Genomic DNA, 21,837 nt, shown 5'->3' with positions numbered 1-21,837 from the left:
AATCTGAAAATAAAAAGGGAAATCTAGCGAAAAAATGTATTTTTGCAAAACTGTACGTTATATCAACACTGACGGCAGACAAGACAGAATCCACAAAACGGCAAACAGATTATTTTATCCCAATAAAATCCAACAAGAGATTTACTTTTCAAAAAACGTTTTACTTTGTATTGGGGTACAGCCGATTAACACCGCTGTGATAGTTCCAGGTGACCAGGGAAGGGACTCAGCCACGTACACGCCAGGTACCCATCACTCCCAAACGCCTCCCATCCAGGCTGACATGTAACAGCGAGCAGAGTTCCCTGTGCTACACAGCAGGTCCTTGTCAAAATCCACCAAGAAATTTAATAAGCACACACTGGTATGAGCCAAACAACACAGCTTTGCAGTGTATGAAACAACTGCTGGCAACAATAAAATGAGAAAGTGTGAAATCCACAGTGATAATGCAAGACAAACATACATCACTCAGACATCAGCAGAGCAGGCCAATGATCAATAAGTAAGAGATATGTGGGCCTGAGTATTAGAAATAACATTTTAACATACGCATATTAACATATATTCTTTTCAAGTACACATCATTTAATATTCACAAAAAATGGTGACAGCTTAGGCCACCAAAATAAAACAAACAAAAAAACCCTCAGTATCAAAACTGTAAGAAACACTTCAAGTTACTAATTCTGAACACAATAAATTAGAAATTATTAATAAGAATAAAAAGAAAGATAAATAGTCTAGCCATATGGGTTGGATTAAAAAGCAAATCTAAATTGAAAATTCATAAGTAAATTAAGCAGCATTGAGGACATGACATTTTAAGACCCATGGGATGCAGGCAAATCTATAAATAAAAGAAATTTTAAATAAATGTGTACATACTAGAAAAGAAGAAAGGTTGATATTATGATTTAGACATTTAAATGCAGTTAGAAAACGAACAAAAGACATTACTGGAAGAAATTAATAGATAATGGACCATCTATTCTTTTTTCTTCAAGAAACTTGTAAAGCATCAACCACGTGTTGAGTTGAATCAAGTAAAACTTGATGGAAAATTACATTCAAAAGCGCCTGACTAGTCCTGTGTGGGTTATGTTCTCATGCATTTTTCATCACCAAGAAACAGCTTGAGAATGTCACACTTTACCATCACCCTCCTGAGCCCAAGTTTTAAACAGAAATTTTAAACCCTATATTAAACTTCAGTATAAAATGATCTTCAATGGGGAAAATATTGTGTTCACAGTTCCACTCTAAATTATTTAAAATCAGAATGAGGAGTCTGTATGTTTGCTTTTGTGCTCCTTTAAGACTAAATTCAATCTAAGTTAAGGAAAAAAGAAGGAGCAGAAAATTACCTCTTTAGTCCTATTAGGAGATAAACTGCTAATGTGTATTGAGAGCAATGCCAAGACACAGTCACACAAAGCTGGTAACATAATAGGAAGCTATTATTTTATCTTTCTAGAAAGGTGCAGATAATTTTCCAAAAATGACATATTTCACTCTTCCTAAACTGCCTTGTATTAGTTTATGTAATTTTAAGACATGGACCATATTAAATTTACTACTTGAGGAAACTGAATTAAAGAAATTCAAAAAACAAGGATAATACTCTTTTTTAGGCTATATCTCATTTATCCATAAGAAAAAAATAAAGCAATAGATGTTAATGACACAAAGTATTCTATTTATCTAACTGAGTAGATTTGGGTGCATTAACTGCCATGCTTAAAGTACATTCTATTAACAACGTGATGGCAGAAAATGATTATTTTGCCACATTGGGTGGAAAAACAGTCGATGTGATTTGCCTTGTGCAACTGATATGTACACCCTGTGGAAATATACTGTAATTTACAGATCAATCATGCTGTAAAACAGGAAGAATCACACAGAGGTAGTGCCTCTCTACAAGTTATTTTAGTCCACCAAAGAATGGGTCCATGGAACAGGCCCTGTCTATGAGATGGTCTGAGCTTTAAGAGTTAAATTCTTGTAAAGTTAATCTCCTATTTTAAGTAAACAGAAATGTTCTGATCTTAATTATTTTGCATATAAATAAGGAACTCAAATGCCAAGTGTTTAGAGAGGCCAATAATAAAATACTTCCAATCAAAGGAGCCAGCTAAGAATAATTTAAAAGGAGAAGTCCTGTTTTGTTGGATAATTAAAGTCCAGGCCTTTGGTTTGCCTTTTTTTTTCCCCTTGAAACTTCATTAAATCATCACATTTTAAATAAAGATGCTAGCTCAAACCAATAAGCAGTTAACCCTAACATTATCTTTGGCTCTTTGATGTCAGGTGCATGGATGGATGGAAATGGCTTTATGGGGCCACTATTCTCTGCTTAATCACTTCCTCCATTTAGACTGCAGGTTTGACATAGCACTTTAGAGAACTGGAAATACAGAGGGCTAATCAGCAATTATTAACAGACACTACATGCATAGAGACACGGAATTTAATGAGATAATGTTAAGACAGTTTTTTTTTTTTAACAGAATAAAGGCACAGAGAACTGTCAATTGTCTGGATCAGTGGAGGGGACACTGGCATGGATAATGAAAAAATCAAGGTAATATTCCAGCCGAACGGAGTTTGTCACCTTGTCCTGAAGGAGATGCTCCTGGCCCTTGCTGCTCTGGGTTCGTCATGGAATCAACAAAAACAACCAGCCAACATGGACTGTTTGCTATGGTCTATGCTTATTACAGTTTATCACTTTAAATTCGTTACCTAAATTTAAACCCTGTTAACACCACCTTGAAGTTGGTTCTATTAGCATCCCTTTTTGAATATGAAGAATTTAAGATTGCAGAAATAAGGTAACTCATCTAAGATCTTAGAGCTAATGCTAGAGCTAGAAGTCAAACCAAGTTGACTGGAATTGAGAACTTATTTTCTTTATACTACTACACTGGCAGGATCTAACTCCCACCCAAATGGAGGAGATTTCAATCATGCTTAAGTCTATCATCCACTGAAGTCCCATTCTTAGAAACAAGGATGGGGTGTTTACCAGATTTTTCTAAACTGCACGAGTATCCCTGAGTGTTCACTGCAGTGACACCATGATATGGCTACATAGTTTTACACTGAATTCACTGAAAATCTACTTTAACCTTCAAACATAACCCCTTGCTTAAGATTGCTCATGATCCCCTGCATCGTAGGAAAACCATAAGAATCACTGCTCTATTACATGGTACTAAATAAGTGTGAGCCTGGGTGAGGGGAAGGTGGGACAGGTTCAATCAGAACTATTTGACCTGGGCTTCCCTGGTGGTCTGGTGGTTAACAATCCGCTTTGCAACACAAGGAACATCTGTTTGACCCCTGGCCCAGCAGGGAGGGGTCGCACATGTCTGGGGGCAACTAAGCCTGTGCACCACAACTACTCACACCTAGAGTCCATGCTCTGCAGAAAGAGAAGTCACTGCAAGGAGAAGCTGGCTAGAAGAGTAGCCCCCACTGGACGCAACTAGAGAAAGCCCGCACGCAACAGTGAAGACCACGCACAGCCCAATATAAACAAATAAACTTCTCTTTAAAAAAAGAACTATCTGACCTCACTAAACAACAAGGATTTTTGAAGTCAAACCTTCCTTGGCTAATTTTTCTTCCGCCTTTGATCTTCACAACAGGCTCTAGCATCCTGCTCATTTCCAGCCCTTTTAAACATAGCAACACTGAGATAATTCATAGTCGATGGGTAACTGGGTAACAAAATAGATCTAGATGCTAGACAGGGCAACAGACCCAACCTCCCCACATACTGACAACCTGACAAGGGGTCTCGGTTCTTCTCTTTTCTTTTTGTCTATGTCTTTGACTGCACTGGGCCTCAGCTGCAGCACACAGGACCTTCAATATCCCTGAACTCCTAGCTGCGGGCCGTGGGGTCAGTTCCCTGACCAAGGCGCGAACCCAGGCCCGCTGCACTGGGAGTGCGGACTCCCAGCACTGGATCACCAGGGAAGTCCCGGGCGGGGCTCCATCTGGGAGTTTCCTAGTCCCCATAAGAAGCAGGCAATGCCAGATGAGATCCCCAAGGACAAGCATCAGAGAACTGCGGTGGGACTCTCATTTCCAAGTTAGCACCTTCCTCCCCTCTTTGCAAACAGAGCCTGCCCGTCAAGGGATGCAGCTTTCCCCCACCCCACCCCACCCCCACTCCGGCTGAAAGGAAGTCAATTTGGGAGAAATCTGCAGAAAGCATAGAGGACCCTAATCTAAACATGAATTTCTGAAAATCTGTTCTCTGTAAGCTCAGCTTATGATAGCACAGCTCAATGAAATCCCTTCTCTTTTGGACCAGTCTCCTACAGCACTGCCAATAGTTCTAGCTACTGAAGGGCACAGCCTGGTTGGAGGAGGTGGTAAGAAAAAGGGAACGAAAGTTTGTGCTGTCCGGGTCAGTGTTAAATACCACCCAGGGACTGGACCCAGGGAGAGTAGGCACTCAAAACTCATCTGAAACAAATAAATAAAATCTGTCAAACACCTCTTGAAATATACCAATTTAAATAAAATCACATCCATAATATTCTGCCTGAATTTCACTCTATTTTTTAAAACTTTTTATATTGTACTGGGTATACTCAGTTAACAATGTCGTGATAGTTTCAGGGGGACAGCAAAGGGATTCAGCCATACATACGCATATATCCATTCTCCCCCAAACTCCCCTCCCATCCAGGCAGCCACATAACATTGAGCAGAGTTCCATCTGCTATCCAGTAGATCCTTTTTGGCTGTCCATTTTAAATACAGCAGAGTGCACATGTCCATTCCAAACTCCGTAACCATCTCTTCCCCTATCCTTCCCCCATGGTGACCATAAGTTTGTTCTCTAAGTCTGTGTCTCAATTTTAAAGTGCCACTGTCTGGACAAAATCAGGAAGTTCAGATGAATGTCATGGTCACTAAGGCTAAGGCACTCTTAGTTCCATAATTTTAGTCATGACTCCTAACATAGACAATGACCAGTTTATGAACAGCAGAGAGATGTATATAGTTGGGAAGATGCAATAGTGCATAACTGTTCTTACCACGGTATTTTCAAGAAATAAGAGTTGGCTACCTTGCTTTCCTCATAAAAACAAGAGCAGCATTGCCTCCCTGCTGCTCACTTTCCCCTTCCTTCTCAACTGTACACTTGGAGCCCATTCAAGATACCTAATGCTTTCAAAGAAATAACAGTAAAATAAAGATATGACATTAATCTTGGTGGCCTTTAGATAAAGGATATCCTTGGATGCTTATCAATCTTTCAAAAAAAATATTTAAAAATAAAACATATCATAAAACTCTCAGGCCATTGAGTATGAAATGATCAAATGTTCCATAAAGATCCTATCTCAATGCCCCACTGAATACGCAACGATCAATGTCCCATACCTAATAGGACAGGATGCTGCACAAGAAGGGTAACCACTTCCATTTTTGGCCCAGTGAGGAATCTAAAGGAAAACAGTCTTCCGGTGAAAATGAGTATGACAAAATTCCCCCTCCCACTACAATCAGGGAGAGAACAAAAAGGCAGTGGGCAGAGAGGACTCAGAATAAAACAGAATACTGCGGTATCATGCTAAAAGAGAAAAAGAAACTATTTCCAGCTTGAACAAGAAAGAGCAAAGGCCTTTTTCCAGGGCATACTGAATGGAAGAAAAAGCTCCCAAAATGAAAAGAAAGCAAAGCGTTTACCACACAAAATAACAGAAGTGCCCTGATAGAGAAGAAAGGCATCCCAGAGCGGACCAGAAAAGGATAAACTCAATAAGAAACTCTCAGGAAAGAGGATCTAAAGGAAGTTAATATAATAGGAGACAAACAGTGGACAGTTCCAGTTAAACATGGTAGCCTGGAATTCCAGGGCAGGATTTCCTCTGTTTCAACATTTTAATAATGTTGTGCGTATGTGTATGTTTACCCCACACACTTGTTCAATCTGTTCCCTTGGTAAGCCTCCTGTGAAAGAATCACACAGGCTTCCCAGGGGGCACGGTGATAAAGAACTGGCCTGCCAATGCAGGAAACACAAGAGTCACGGGTTTGATCCCTGAGTCAGGAAGATCCCTGGAGAAGGAAATGGCAACCCACTCCAGTTTTCTCGCCTGGAGAATCCCAGAGGAGCCTGGTGGCTACAGTCCACGGGGTCGCAAAAGAGTCGAACACAACTGAGTGACTGAGCACATAGTGTCTCATCTCTCCCCCATACACCAGTCTGAATTAAAATGAAAGCAAAGTTATAACTTAGAGGAGCAACTGAATGAACAAGGGGAAGATCGCAGACAAGATACAAACAAAAACTTTGAGATGGGAAATAAATGGATAGGAGGTCACGGACAAGGACGATGACCACAGGTGGAAACCAAGGGTGGGAACCAACAAGAAATAAGTCAATTCACGCTTCAGAATCCCTGAAACACTCAAGAATTGGAAGCTGCACTTCAAGGAGGGGTGAAAACCAAAATGATTGGTCAGATTAGATTTAAAGATCAAGTCCTTTCCCCCAGACTCTCCCGTTCAGGCATCTGCCCAGCCCTGACCCCAGGACAGGTTTATTCTCCAGGAGGTGGAACGTGAAAGGCTCATAACTGGGACACCAAGAATTATGAAAATGAGGATTAAGAATCAGACTGAATGAAAACAATGCACAAAGAAGGGCCTGAGCCCCTTCTTGGTCATCTCGGGAAACAGCAGCGAGGCTTACATATCCTAAAACCTAGACTGGTCATTCAGCTTTGGAGGGATGAACGGTGCTCCTGACGGCTACTAGGAGACGCACCAGTCCAGACTGGACGAGGACAATGGAGAAGCATGAGGACAATCTCAGGGGACGAAAGCCCGACAGAGTACCTGATTCCGATTTGTTTCAGAGGAGTTTTCTAGTTTTATCAAATAGTTTGGGGCCTCAATTTGTGATTAAAATCCTATTAATTAATTGTATTAATTGCAAACAAGTGAAAAGAAGAGGTAAGTACAACCAACAAAAACAAAAAGTTGTGCAAGCAAAGAAGGTTAATCATATTACACTATATGACCTCACTAAGAATGGTATTCACATCATCTCCAGACTGTAAATACTGTATATTAGGCAAAAAGGAGGGAAGGAGACTTCCCTGGTGGTCCAGTGGGTAAGAATCTGCCTTGCAATGCAGGAAACACAGGTTCGATCCCTGGTCGGGATTCTTGCCTGATGAATTCCATGGACAGAGGAGCCTCGTGGGCTACAGCCCATGGGGTAGCAAAGAGTCAGACACAACTGAGAAAATAACACTTGTAAAAGAGAAACTTCCCTTCATTGATGACTAGATTACCTTGAGGTGAATTTCATATAGAAATCACTGAAAATAAATGCTTAATCATTTGCTTTATTTACCAGTTTTCAACACTAATTCTTTTCCTTTTCTGGCCACACCACACAGCATGTGGGATCTTAGTTCTCCTACCAGGGATCGACCCAGCGCCCACTGCAGTGGAAGTCTGGAATCTTAACCACTAGACCAGCAGGGAAATACCTCAACACTAATTCTTATTTGTTCTTACAATGGTATCTACTGGGTTTTGTATATTAATGTTTCAATCTGCAATCTGACTAACTTCTCTTATTGTTTGTAGTATTTCCACTGACTCTTTTGGTTTTCTCAAATATAGCATCATAAATCTGCAATAAGGAAAACTGTGCCCCCTTCTCATCTGCTTTCATTATCCGTAGAGATGATATGCTACTCCTTATTCTCTCTCTTTTTTACAGATTTGTATGGGATTCAACCAATAACTTTTCTATTGGTTATTTTTAAGTAAGAGGAATGTTTAAGTAGTTTGAGAAGGGTATGACCAAGATGGCTCTCATAGCTTTATGGAATAAAGTTCTTTGCTCTGTTTTCATGAAGTAAAAAGAAAAAACAAAAATGGTAATATCACACACATTGAGATTTCCCCTTTTGTTTCACTTCAACACTTCTTTCTGGACTTTCTTTTTCCCTATTGAACCCGCCCTGCACAGAAGTCTACTCAGTACAAGGCTTTGTCCTGAAAAGGTGCTTCAGTCTGATATTCTAGAGAACTCAAGGAGAAAGACCAGCAGACACCCCGTGGTCTCTGGGCATGCATCCACCCACAGGGGCCATCAAAGTCCCGTCCCAGACGCTGCTCTTGTCCTGAGAAAGCCCCAGTATGCCCCTGATGGTGATGCTAGGGTGTCCTGGCTCTGAGAGTAGCCCCTAGTCCCCTGGCCTTTCCTGAGCTCCCCCCACTACACTTTCTGATACCACATGCTTCTTAACAGTGTCCATGGTTTGTTCCCCTCACTCCTCTTTTGCGGTTCACGCAGAAACCTCCTCTTCATTTGCTGTTGATGTTGCCATTGCCACCCTCCCTGAGTCTGCTCCTATTTGCACGTACACACTGCTATATTCAAAACAGATAACCAACAAGGACCTACTGCATAGCACAGGGAACTCTGCTCAATGTTACGTGACAACCTAAATGGGAAAAGAATCTGAAAAAGTATAGGTAACATGTAAGCGTATAACTGGGTCACTTTGCTATACACCTGAAACTAACATAACATTATCAGTCACCTATGCTGTGCTGTGCTTAGTCGCTCAGTCCTGTCTGACTCTGTGCGACCCCATGGACTATAGCCCGCAAGGATCCTCTGTCCATGCGATTCTCCAGGCAAGAATCCTGCAGTGAGTTGCCATCCCTCCTCCAGGGGATCTTTCCAATCCAGGGATCGAACCCAGGTATCCTGCATTGCAGACAGATTCTTTACCATCTGAGCCACCAGGGAAGTCCAAGAATACTTGATTGGGTAGCCTATCCCTTCTTCAGGGGATCTTCCCAAACCAGGAATCGAACCAGGGTCTCCTGCACTGCAGGCAATTCTTCACCAGCTGAGCTACCAGGGAAGCCCCATATATCACCTATACTCCAATATAAAGGACTGGACTTCCCTGGTGGCTCAGACGGTAAAGCTTCTGCCTATAATACAGGAGACCCAGGTTCAATCCCTGGGTTGGGAAGATCTCCTGGAGAAGGAAATGGCAACCCACTCTAGTATTCTTGCCTGGAAAATCCCATGGACGGAGGAACCCAGTAGGCTACAGTCCATGGGGTCGCAAAAACTCAAACACGACTGAGCAACTTTGACTGAGCAACTTAACTTTCACTTTCCAGTATAAAATAAAAAGTGAAAGAAAGAAGAAGGTGCTGGAGAAGACTCTAGAGAGGCCCTTGGACAGCAAAGACATTAAACCAGTCAATCCTAAAGGAAATCACCCCTGAATATTCACTGGAAGGACTGATGCTGAAGCTGAAGCTCCAATACTTTGGCTACCTGATGAGAAGTGTCAACTCACTGATATTGGGAAAGATTGAAGGTGGGAGGAGAACAGGACGACAGAGAATGAGATGGTTGGATGGCATCACTGACTCAATGGACATGAGTTTGAGCAAATTCTAGGAGATAGTAAAGGACAGGAAAGCCTGGCATGCTGCAGTTCATGGGGTCGCAGAGTAGGACAAGACTTATTGATTGAACAGCAACAACAAAAAAAGAAAGAAGGAGAAATACAGAAAGTATCAGACAAGTCTCAGCTTTCCTTGAAAAGAATTATAATTAATTCCTTATTTCAAATTACAATTAAATATCAAAATCCCCCCATTGTTATTTATACTATGATGTACACATTGACCTTTAAGGTTACGTGACCCCGAGTAGCAGCAAACACACCCAACACCCAATCCTGGTTTCTAAACACCATGCTGCAATAAAAGGAAACAGGGCATTCTGCAGAAACGGCTGAATCTGGGGCTGGGGCTGGGAAAATACAAGGTAAGCCAAGAGCAACTTGCAGGACAAGAAAGTATAGAGGTGCTCAGAGAATACTCTGCATAATAGGCTTAGGTTCATCCACCTCATTAGAATTGACTCAAATGCATTCCTTTTACGGCTGAGTAGTATTCCATTATATGTATGTCCCACAGCTTCTTTATCTATTCACCTGTCGATGAACATCTAGGTTGCTTCCATGTCTTGGCTGTTGTAAACAGTGCTGCAATGCATATTGGGGTACATGTGTCTCTTTCAGCCAATGGGAACTTGCAATGTGACTGAGGGAACTCAAACTGGGGCTCTGTAATAACCTAGAGGGGTGGGAAGAAGATTCAAGAGGGAGGGGACATATGTACACCTATGGCTAATTCATGTTGATATATGACAGAAATCAAACCAATATTGCAAACTAATCATCAATCAATTAAAAGTAATAAAATATTTTAAAAAAATTTTTTTTAATTTTTTTAAAAATATTTTTTAAAAGGGTACATGGGACAAATTAAGAGTAGCACTGAAACACAAACATTACCATATGTAAAACAGATAGCCAGCGGGAGTTTGTAGTATGACACCCGGGACTCAAAGCCAGTCCTCTGTGACAATCCAGAGGGGCGGGATGGGGTGGGAGGCGGGACGGAGGTTCAAGAGGGAGGACATAGTATATCCAAGGCTGATTCATGCTGATGCATGGCAGAAACCAACAGAATACTGTAAAGCAATTATCCCTCAATTAAAAATAAATAAGAGCCTTCTTAGCGCAGTAGGCAGCGCGTCAGTCTCATAAAAATAAATAAGTAAATAAATAATAAACATTTCAACAGCGTAAAAAAAGGGGGACGAGACATCTCAAAAGGATACAGGGGCCAACCTAAAAGAGCTCCCAATGACCAATGACTAAAGCAGGAGCAATCTGAGCAACAAAAGAAATAACGCACCACTGGACAATAACTAGGATTGAAGATAAAATACAGAATAACTAGTTTAATTTGATTTTCATATAAACACTGAGTAAGTTTGCCTCACTGCAATATCTCATGCCAATTTCTATATATCATGTAGAGTGACAAATAATATTATTAAGATAACTATACAGTAAAACAGGGCTTCCCTGGTGGGTCAGGTGGTAAGGAATCTGCTTGCACTGCAAGAGACCTAGGTTTGATTCCTGGGTCAGGAAGATCCTCTGGAGAAGGAAACAGCTACTCACTCCAGTATTCTTGTCCGGAGAATTCCATGGACAGGGGAGCCTGGCAGGCACAGTCCATGTGGTCACAAAGAGTCTGACACAACTGAACAAATAATATATATAGTAAAATATATGTATAATTCTCTTGCCATAACAGAAGTTTAATCATTCTCAAAGATTCTTTACATTTCCTCTAAATGATACTAAATCTAAACGTTTTCCCAAGTGTTAGTGTTGTATGTGTGACCTAGGAAGACACTACACTGCAACCATAGATAAGATTACAGGGACCAATTTGGGGAAAACTAGATAATCAATTGGAGAAGGCAATGGCACCCCACTCCAGTACTCTTGCCCGGAAAATCCCATGGACAGAGGAGCCTGGTAGGCTGCAGTCCATGGGGTCGCTAGGAGTCGGACAGGACTGAGCGGCTTCACTTTCACTTTTCACTTCCATGCATTGGAGAAGGGAATGGCAGCCAACCCACTCCAGTGTTCTTGCCTGGAGAACCCCAGGGACAGGGGAGCCTGGTGGGCTGCCGTCTATGGGGTCGCACAGGGTCGCACACAACTGAAGTGACTTAGCAGCAGCAGATAATCAATTCTTCTCAAAAATGTTGCATTAACAATACTTATTTTCACTTCATTAACAGCAGCAACAACAAAAAAAAAACCTGTGACACAAGATTTACATGGTATTCCACACTTTAATTGAAGTGTCAATATTCGAGCAGCTGACATTTCTTGCTCTTTTTTGACCATCATGGAATTTAATATTTAAAGTTTGTGAAATGGAATATGCTCCTTAGCAAGATGACAGAATCAAAATTCTCTTAGCACTCTTCTCTTACCCTTTAAATTCTTAGACTATGTCATAAAGTTCTTAAGTGTGGGTTAAATCTGAAAATTACTGAATTTCGAAAGATCATAAGGCTTTTTTTTTTAAACCATGTTAAATGCAGGCCAGTCTTGGAAAGATGAGTTTCAATAAAATTCTTGACAGTCAAAATCCAGCAATCATCTCAGAACTTTATACCTTCTTGGGCCCAAAGGCAAGACTCACTTTAATACAGTTTGACCTCAGAAAATTTCCTTGTGATGAATAAGATTTCTCTTTTAAGATCAATTTCAATGTCTAGCTCCTAATTTTTAAAATATTGACAATGAAAATCAACTGTAATAAGACAAGTGAACAAATTTTAACAAGTATTCTGAAATGAAATTCTTTGTGAATCTGCCAAATTCAAAACTATCCTTACTGCCTGCCAACACAGTAAAGTTTGAAAAAAGGGTTTGAATTACCCAAGGAGTTTAAATGACAAATTCCTCTAACTGGAAACAGCTGGGGAAAAAAAAATAATTTTTCCAAAAATAAGTTTACTCATTTCTCATTGGCTTGCTGGGTGCCTGTGAGTCAAGAGTTTGTATATGTAGTTGGTACTTGCGCATGCCTGCACACACTCTCTTCCAGAAAATGGTGAACCACCTAAGGAGAGACTGCATAATAATGCAGTGATAAAGCCACCTACGGTCTCCCTGCGCAGCGGGCCGCTGCGGCAAGAGGGACACTTGCTCTGCTCGCCCATCGCCCATCATAAGTGGGAAGGCCTCACTCACCGAGCTGGGGCTGGAGTGCCGCCGAACCTTAGGAGACTCTTTGCCCGCGGAGGAGCTCTTATTAAAGTTAATGCAAGCATTGTTCTCAGAATGCACCCTCTTTACTTGATTAGTGGGTTTCTCAAACGGGTCAAAAGTGCTCTGTGTCCTCTGAACCCTGACTTTCTTATCCTCAGGAATTGTGTCCAGGGGTTTGATCACTGAGTCCATTCCTGGGCAGTTTCGTGTGGACATCTTTGTGACACATATCTAGGGGGAGAAAAAGAGAGAGAAATTAAACTCAGATCACTCCACTGAAACTTTAATATCACTACACATGAAGATTTATTATCCTACAAAGCACGCCCATTTTTATCTCAGGAAATACCCCCAAAGACTATATGAAGTAATTAGCCTCCAACTAATAAAAATAAATAAATAAATAAAATAAAAAATTTAAAAAAAAAAAAGACTATATTCTAAAAGCTACCCCAGCTTAAACCACAATATGGAAAACCCGTCATCACCATTCCACTTATCATACTTGCTGGGGGCTTCCCTGGTGGCTCAGACGGTAAATAATCTGCCTGCAATGCAGGGGACCCAGGTTCAATCCTTGGGTTGGGAAGATCCCCTAGAGAAGGGAATGGCTACCTACTGCAGTATTCTTGCCTGGAGAATTCCATGGACAGAGGAGCCTGGCAGGGTCGCAAAGAGTCAGACAGACTGAGCAAGACGGAAAGACTGAGCAACTAACACTTTGGTTATATTCGCTGAGGGCTGACACTAAAAATGTTATCCCTAAAACAGGAAGCGTAACACCTAGACTGCTAGTGCCCTAAGGTGGTTCTCGAACGTTGTCATATATTTTACCACCTGACTGCAAGTGGGATTATTTCTGAATCATTAAAAGATGGATAATTTGCCTTTATTTTTTTAAAAAAATCAGTTCAATTAACTCAGCAGCGCATTTTAATTGATGGGCCATCACAGAAGCAACTAACATGGCTAGAGAAAAACATCACTATGTTCTTCAAAACCTTAAAGCTTGAATACATGTTTAAAATCTATACCCATTTTGATTTCATCTCTAAACTAGAATGGAGCATATAAAAGGGCTAATGGTTAGAGATACTAACCACTGAAAGTTGAAAGCAATGTTTTTTCTAATACTAAAACTAACAGATGAAAAGGAAAAAATAATACCACAAAGAAAAACACAGAATGACACTCATTTCAAAATTTTGTTTGTATTACTCCACTGTACCCCATTTCCTTCTCAATTTTACTCATTCTCTTCCAGCATAATCTGAACCACTCTCATTTTATCTTAGTCTCTCTGATTATTGTACGTTCCAGCTCTTTCATTCTGCAAAAATTCCCAAGACATTTTTACTTAGTAACTTCATGGCCTCTAGCCTGCCTGTAAAGTAAGGTAACTTTATTATGCGGTCCAAAGAAAAGATAACTCTGAATTTGCTTTTAAAGTTTTCTTTTTTCTTCTTGTGAAAAGTTTCCACATTCCTATTTAAGAAAGCAGGGAAACAGACGGTAACTAAGAAAATCTCATATTGTTAAAGTGAACATTTAAGTGTATGAGTAATACATATAGGATGATTCCATACGGAAAGAAATGAAGCTATGTGTATGGATATAAATATATATATTAAAAGACAGAGATATTTGTATGTATATGTATGAGCACACATTAATATAAAGGTATAGAAGGAAATACACCAAAGTGTTAAGTTACCTCCAGATAAGCAGAACTGAAGGGGCAAAGGGTAAGATTACTTATTTTTTACACACCCCTGTATTTTTTGAACTGTATAATAAACATGCCTGACATATAATTTTTTGAAAATAGTAAGGTGAAACAGTAAATTATTTCAAGTTATTGAAGCAAAATTTGGATTAAATACTAAGTATCAACTCTGTCCTAGGAGTGTATCTGAACTACCAAGCATAGGTTGAATTTTAATTAAATCCAATAAGAAGGAGAGCAACATATTTTTTACAATATCACAAGACTGCTGAAGCTATCTTTAAAAGATAAGACAGAGTCCTCTACTCCTGACCAAGAACTAACGATTTATCACAATATTAAATGCATTCAGTACTTTTAAGAGTTCATGTGCTCCTCATTCAGATATGAAAGCAAGAGGCAATAGATGTGATATGGACATGAAACCACTCATCTCACTGAGGCAACTGAATTACAACATATAAACACATGAACCTGAGGAGTCAATGAACCCTAAATATAAGAAATCTAGAGAAAATAACATGAAGGTACCTCAAAATCAAACTGCTTAAAACCAGTAAAAAAGAGAATATCTTAAAAAGGGGCCAGAGGGAAAAAAGTGCTTTAAAAGAGAAGACAGGAAATATTTGGAAACTAAACAATAGGGGAATTAGAAAGTCTCTTGAATTAAATGAATAAAATCTCTTGAACAGAAATAGTAAAATAGATACAGCTTAAATAGTATTTTAACTGTAGGAAAATTTATAATAGTAAATGCATTGAGCAGGAAAAAAAAAGTCTCAAAGTAGTCAGGGTACACCTTAAGGGATTGCTCTGGTGGTTCAGTGGTTAAGAATCTGCCTTGCAATGCAGGGGATGCGGGTTTGATCCCTGGTCAGGGAACAGAGTCCCACACGCCTCAGAGCAACTAAGCCGATTCACCACAACGAGAAGGCCCAGACAGAGCAACAGAAGGTCCTGCGTGCCACAACTAAGACCCCAGGCAGCCAAAGAAACAAATACAATTTTTATAAAAAAGAGAACCCCTTAAAATACTAGCCAGAAAAAGAACAGATATTAAAACCTGAAATAAGCAGAGAATTAAAACAAAGAAAATACATCATCATTGAAATAAATGAAACAGAAAATGAAAAACCACAAAGAAAATCAATGAAACTGAAAGCTAGTTTTCAGAGAAGATTAAAAACCAAACAAAACCTCTAGCCAGACTGATGAGAAAGAAAGGTAAATAACACGCATTGCCGACAACAGAAATAAGAGAGGCAACATCACTACACAATCAACAGATGTTATCAACAACTTTATGCCAATAAGTTCAGCAACTTAGATGAAGCAAATTCCTTGAAAGACAAAAACTACCAAAACTCACTTGAAATCAAAGTGATTTCAAAGAAATCAAAGGTATAACCAAAAACCTTATCACAAAGAAAATGCCAGGACCAGAAAAGATTACTGGTGAAGTAAACCAAACATTTAAGAGAAAAAAACACCAATTTCACAGAAACTCTTCCAAAATATTAAAGAGAAGGGGATACTTCCTCACTCATCATATGAAGCCAGCATCATTCTATCACTAAAGCCAGAAAAAAATAAGAAAACTACAGATCCATTTCTCTCATGAACATAGATTAAAAATTATTGGCACATTTTTAACAGACTGAATCCAACAATATATAAAAAGGATAATAAGTAAGGAAAAAGTGGTATTAATCCCAGGAAAGCAAGGTTGGCTTAACACTCAAAAATGTGTAATTCACCATTTTAATGCACAACATCAGAAATCTCTAAAACGGCTCCCAGTGATGGCCACTTATTTAGTCGCAGGTCTCACATGTGGGCTCTGTTTGCTGACTTATATCCAATAAACAGAATACGGCGGAAATCACGGGCTGTCACTTCTGAGAGAAGATTGTAAGAAGAATGCGGCTTCTGTGTTGGTACCTCCTCACCCCATCCCCTTCCTCCTAGATCACTATCCCAAGGCAAAGTCAGCAGCCACGTCAGAAAGTGCTTCTGTAGAGAGGTGCATTTATGAGAAGGACCGCCAACAACCACATGCGTGGAGCCTTCGAGTGTGACCACAGCCCAGCCCCTGCTTGACTGGAAGCTCATACAAGACTCAGTCACAGGCACTCAGTTAGGGAGCCCTAGATTCTAAACCAACAGTAATGGTTAAACTGAATGCCTTTCTCCCAAGAACAGGATATCCACTCTCATCATGTTGCCTCAGCATTGTATTACAAGCTCCAGACGACGTCACAAGGCAAGAAAAAGAAATAAAAAACATCCACATTGAAATAGGAAGAAATAAGACCAACTTTATTCACAGAAGACATTATCATCTATGTTGAATGAAATCTACCAAGTAAAAAGCAAAAACACTAGAATTAATAAGTTTATCGAGGGTGCAAGATATAAGACCAATATACAAAAATCATTTGCATTTTCAGATACTAACAACAATCAGAAATTTAATTAAAAATAACACTGTTTATAACAGTTTCAAGCAATATAAAATATTTAGTGATACATCTGACAAAATATGTGCAAATCTGTACACAGAAACTATAAAGCATGCTTGAGAGAAGTTAAACAAGACAAAGTGACCAACTCATGAGTCGTTCAATTCATTGTGATACTTTCAGAAAGAAGTTAATCTCTGTGCTTCAGCCATAAAATACTGAATTTCTTAAAAGAAGATTTACATACACGTATCAAGCAAGGTGATAAATGTGTGTAAAATGATAACATAAAAAGGTACAAATGGGGGTTGAATTGATACAATGATAATGGGAAAACGATGACCACATTTGAACTCCAACCCTATCCTTAAACGTAGCACCAGGAAGTATAAACACCATGGAAACTCTTAATTTTGCCAAAGAGAATATGGAGCTAACACAGCACTGTACTTAACTCTACATTCTATTTTTTATTCAAGATCTTTGAAATACCTTAGTAAATTCGACTTTATCAAGAAAGTTTTTTTGCCATATTCATGAAGAAATATGTGGGGGGAAACTCCTGTAAATGTATAGGGAAATTTTACTATAAAATATAACACTGTAGCACACATAGACTAGCACACCATAGCAGGGGAGAAGGGAAAATGACAAATGTCACTTCAACATGTTGGCAGAGGAAACAAGAGCTTTGATGGTGTTTAGCACCGTCAAAGCTAAAAAGGAATGAACTTACTTCTCAGCCAGTTTATGATAAACTCAGATAAACTCATGTCAGATAAACTCATATAAACCTTTCACTTGCTTCCTGCCTCTAACTCTGGGAAAACTAATATTCACACGGTTTTTTGTTAACTTTAAGAGACACAGGTACATTGGATCGGAAACTTTGATAACTCTTTAAGAGAAACTGTTACAGAATCTACTGTGATTAAAGCCTTATCTCCTTCTTCATGCCTTATCTTAAGAGTCCTACATAACATGTTTTCAGTCAGGTAGCATCCTACTAAATAGACACGCATGATAATTGTAAACATCAGTGTAAACTGTACACCTGTGGGAAACCAAGTTCTCTAAAGCCATGAAGACAAAAAAAGGCAGCCCAATTCTAATTTTTAAGAGGAAAAAGTATTTCAACAAAATTTTCTAAAATTAAAATATGTCCCACAAACATTCTTAAATATTTCATGTTTATCATTTTTGCTATCAACTAGCAAATGACTAAATGCAAGTAGAAAACAACTACTAATGCAAAACAAACTTCTGGAAAACAGTACACTTGTTCAAATACATGCCTTGGATGTTATTTTACCATATTTCTTGCTAGTCAGTTTCTAATTCATATGGTAATTTAGAAATATATCAATATTCCATGGTGGTTTGCAGAGTGTCATATTTTCCAGGCGGCTCATCAGAAGAACACACGGGAGACTCAGCATCTTCTGATGCATTTCCATGCAGGCAAGCATGTTGTATATATCACTTAACCCTTTGCTTACTTGCTCAGTGCCTGGACCACACTAAAGTGCAACAAGTTTCTGTTGAATTAAACCACCAGATTCAAGAAGATTCATCCAAATTATCAGTCTTCATGCTCTCTTGCTAAAAGGGCCAAAGTTCTGCAATATTTATTATTCAAGATCTACTGTCAAAAACAAACCAGAAAAAAACCAGCAATCAGTTCAGTTCAGTTCAGTCGCTCAGTCGTGTCCAACTCTTTGCGACCCCATGAATCGCAGCACGCCAGGCCTCCCTGTCCATCACAAACTCCTGGAGTTTACTCAAACTCATGCCCATCGAATCGGTGATGCCATCCAGCCATCTCATCCTCTGTTGTCCCCTTCTCCTCCTGCTCCCAATCCCTCTCAGCATCAGGGTCTTTTCCAATGAGTCACATGGACACACAAATAATAAACATACATATATATTCATAAAATGATATCAGTAAAAGTATTTTTAAACTACAAGCTCATTGTGATAAGCAGAATTCTATGACACCCAATTCACCCCTCTCTCTCTTTAGTCACTAAGTCATGTCCAACTCTTGCGACCCCATGGACTGTAGCCTACCAGGCTCCTCTCTCCATGGAATTCTCCAGGCACGAATACTGAGTGGGTTGCCATTTCTTCTCCAGGGATCTTCCCGACCCAGGAATCAAACCCGGGTCTCCTGCATTGCAGGCAGATTCTTTATTGACTGAGCTATGAGGGAAGCCTTTGAATAATACCCTTCCCTTTGAGAGTGACTATGATGATATATAACACCATGGTTCCTTTATGTGATATGACCAATGGGAGAGCAGCCTGCTGGGCCTGACCTAATCAGGTGAGCCCTTTAAAAGCAGAGCATTTTCTCTAGCTGGCTTCAGAAGAGAAAGGCAGAGATATGATCTGGCTAGCCTGGAAGAAAGTCAACATTTCACACTATGATTGCCTATGGGGGCCACAGGGCACAGAATAGAGGGTGGCTTCTAAGGGCTGACAGTAGTTACTGATTGACAACTGGAACAAATGGGGGCCACTGTCCTACAACCACAAGAAAATGAGTCCTGCCAACAACTAGTAAGCTTGTAAGTCGATCCCAAGCCCCTGGTGAGATGCACAACCATGGCCAACGCCTTGACTTCAGCCCAGTGAGACCTAGAGAAGAAAAATCAGCTATGCTGTGCCTGGACTTTTAAAGAACAGAAATTGTGAGGCAATAAGCTAGTAAGGACGTGGTAATGCATTACACACCAACAGAAAACTAATAAACTCGCCTTAGTGAAATTGCCTGAAGCACTCAGATATTTGAGCAGAATGCTCTTAGGAACATGTTGCAGGTATCACTTTCTGTACGTGATGCACTGTATCAGATTCAAGAGAGGTAAGCAACATTTCTTAGGATTGCTATCCATAAACGACCATGTTATTGGGAGCTTTCTGCATGACATAACTCCATCAACAATATAAAACCCATGAACAAATTCTCCACATAACTAAATTAATACACAATTTATGCTTGTGTCCCCTTCACTTGGGTTTGTATGAATAATACCAGTATCAGGCCTGCTTTGTGCGGCTATCTTCATCCAGAGAGAGTAATCCATACTTGAGTTTTCCACATAGGGCAAAGTGACTGTTCTGGAAAAGTTTCAAGTTTCCAGTATTTAGGACAAACAACTTAAACTTGATCGGGCCACCTCTGTTAACCACAGCACAACAGAGAGTAGAATCCAGGCCCTTCAGAAGGATACAGGGAAGCAGCCTCACTGACCTCATTAGCTCATCAGGGAGGGGGCTTGCCCACAGAAGGAGCCAGACAAGGTGAATCAAGAGTGGTGCTCATTCCCCTTAGCTGCAATTTCTGGCTTTCCTGGTGACTCAGTTGGTAAAGAATCCACCAGCAATGCAGGAAACCTGGGTTCCATCCCTGGGTTGGCAAGATCCCCTGGAGAAGGAAATAGCAACCCACTCCAGTATTCTTGCCTGGAGAATTCCATGGAGAGAGGAGCCCGGCAGACTTCAGTCCATAGGGTCGCAAGAGTCGGAAACGACTTAGCAACTAAACCACCACCACACATGGTACATGAAGAAAAGGGTGAGCTGAGAAGAGTCCTCACAGTAAAAGAGTTCTAGAAGACAGATGCTAGTACACTGGTGCTGCTCTCCAGAGCCCAAGTCTTCACTTGAATCCTTCCATCAACCTGTCAGCAACCTAAATACACCCTGTGTGTGCACGCTACACTGTGTGTGCACGCTTAGCTGCTCACTTGTGTCCAACTTTTTGCAATCCCATGGACTGTAGACAGCCAGGCTCCTCTGTCCATGTGAGTTTTCAGGCAAGAATACTGGAGTAGGTTGCCATTTCCTTCTCCAGGGGATATTCCCGAACCAGGGATCGAACCCACATCTCCTCTGTCTTCTGCATTGGCCGGCAGATTCTTTACAACTGAGTCACCCAGAAAGCATGTGGGCTACATTTGCGCCCCCAAATAGAATCTGTCTTTCTTCTCACAACAAAATGCTTGTGGTTGATACAGTAGAAAATCTTGGTGACAGAATCTCATAAGAAAAGCAGAGGATAAAAGCATGATATGTCAAACTGGGGGGAAAAAACCCCAGCAGGAACCCATAACCTCAAAAAGGCAGATTTTTTTTCAACCAGCCAACAGTAGCCCTTTGATCCACTGTTAACTTTCATGTGCAGCCCCAGTGCCTAGATTCTGGTCTAGGTTCCAAATTTCCACTGTGAAGAAAGAGGAATCCTTGGAAGCAACCTGATTCCAGGTCACAGGGCAGGAAGCACAAAACAGCTGTGAAATACCCAGCTGTTACCAGAAAATTAAGATCCTTTCAAAAACGTCAGGGACGATGTTAGAAGGACAAAGGAATCTGGATGTAGGGACGCCTACTAGTCAAGCTGTGATTACATAATTGAGCATCAAAGAGAAAATAAAATTATGGTTAAATGGAACAAGGGAGTTATTAAAAGACCCTGAGTTCATTCTGATTTTGAGAGAGAAAAGTCAATATTAAAGGACAAATGGCAGTTGTGAGGAAGGATGAATATAAGAGGATCCACAGTTGGTTTTCACATGTGGAACTGTGAGTAAGCCAAGCCGTGCCAGAAGAAGTAGGAGCTGTACCCAACACAGGGATGACTGCTCAAGGCTTGTGGAAAGAGGGCCTATACGGCCCAAGTGCCAAAGAATAGCAACGCAGGATGTTCCAATAACAGACCAGGTCCGTACAACACAGAAATAAACTAACGGGTATGTGATGTTGCCTAAGCAATGTTTTACAAAGAATGCATTTAGTGGGGAGAGACCAGATTGTAAAGAAAATTCATGTGACGTCGTTGTGGAAGACATTTTTTGGAAATAAGTTAAATTTTTAAAACTAAGTGAAATTTAACCCTTAAACAGAAAATTCAACTCAAGTGCTAACCAATGACTCAGATCTGAATCACTCTGGAAAAAATCAACCA

At 40.2% G+C, this 21,837-nt stretch overlaps 1 protein-coding gene and 1 non-coding gene across 4 annotated transcripts in view; one reads left to right on the top strand and one right to left on the bottom strand.

Moving 5' to 3' along the window:
* The window catches only part of CDK14 (cyclin dependent kinase 14), a 638,693-nt gene that overhangs the window by 476,342 nt on the left and 140,514 nt on the right, over positions 1-21,837 (bottom strand). For all 3 annotated transcript variants that reach the window (XM_043873241.1, XM_043873240.1, XM_043873242.1), the window contains one exon: positions 12,663-12,911. In XM_043873241.1, the coding sequence (XP_043729176.1) occupies positions 12,663-12,911 (249 nt within the window). The remainder of the gene's footprint in view (positions 1-12,662; positions 12,912-21,837) is intronic.
* Positions 8,973-9,044, top strand: TRNAY-AUA. Its single transcript has one exon. It is a non-coding gene; the product is annotated as a tRNA-Tyr (tRNA).

This window comes from Cervus elaphus, chromosome 18 (genome assembly GCF_910594005.1).
Source record: "Cervus elaphus chromosome 18, mCerEla1.1, whole genome shotgun sequence".
Lineage (NCBI taxonomy): Eukaryota > Metazoa > Chordata > Mammalia > Artiodactyla > Cervidae > Cervus > Cervus elaphus.
This window is presented reverse-complemented; position numbering and strand designations above follow the sequence as displayed.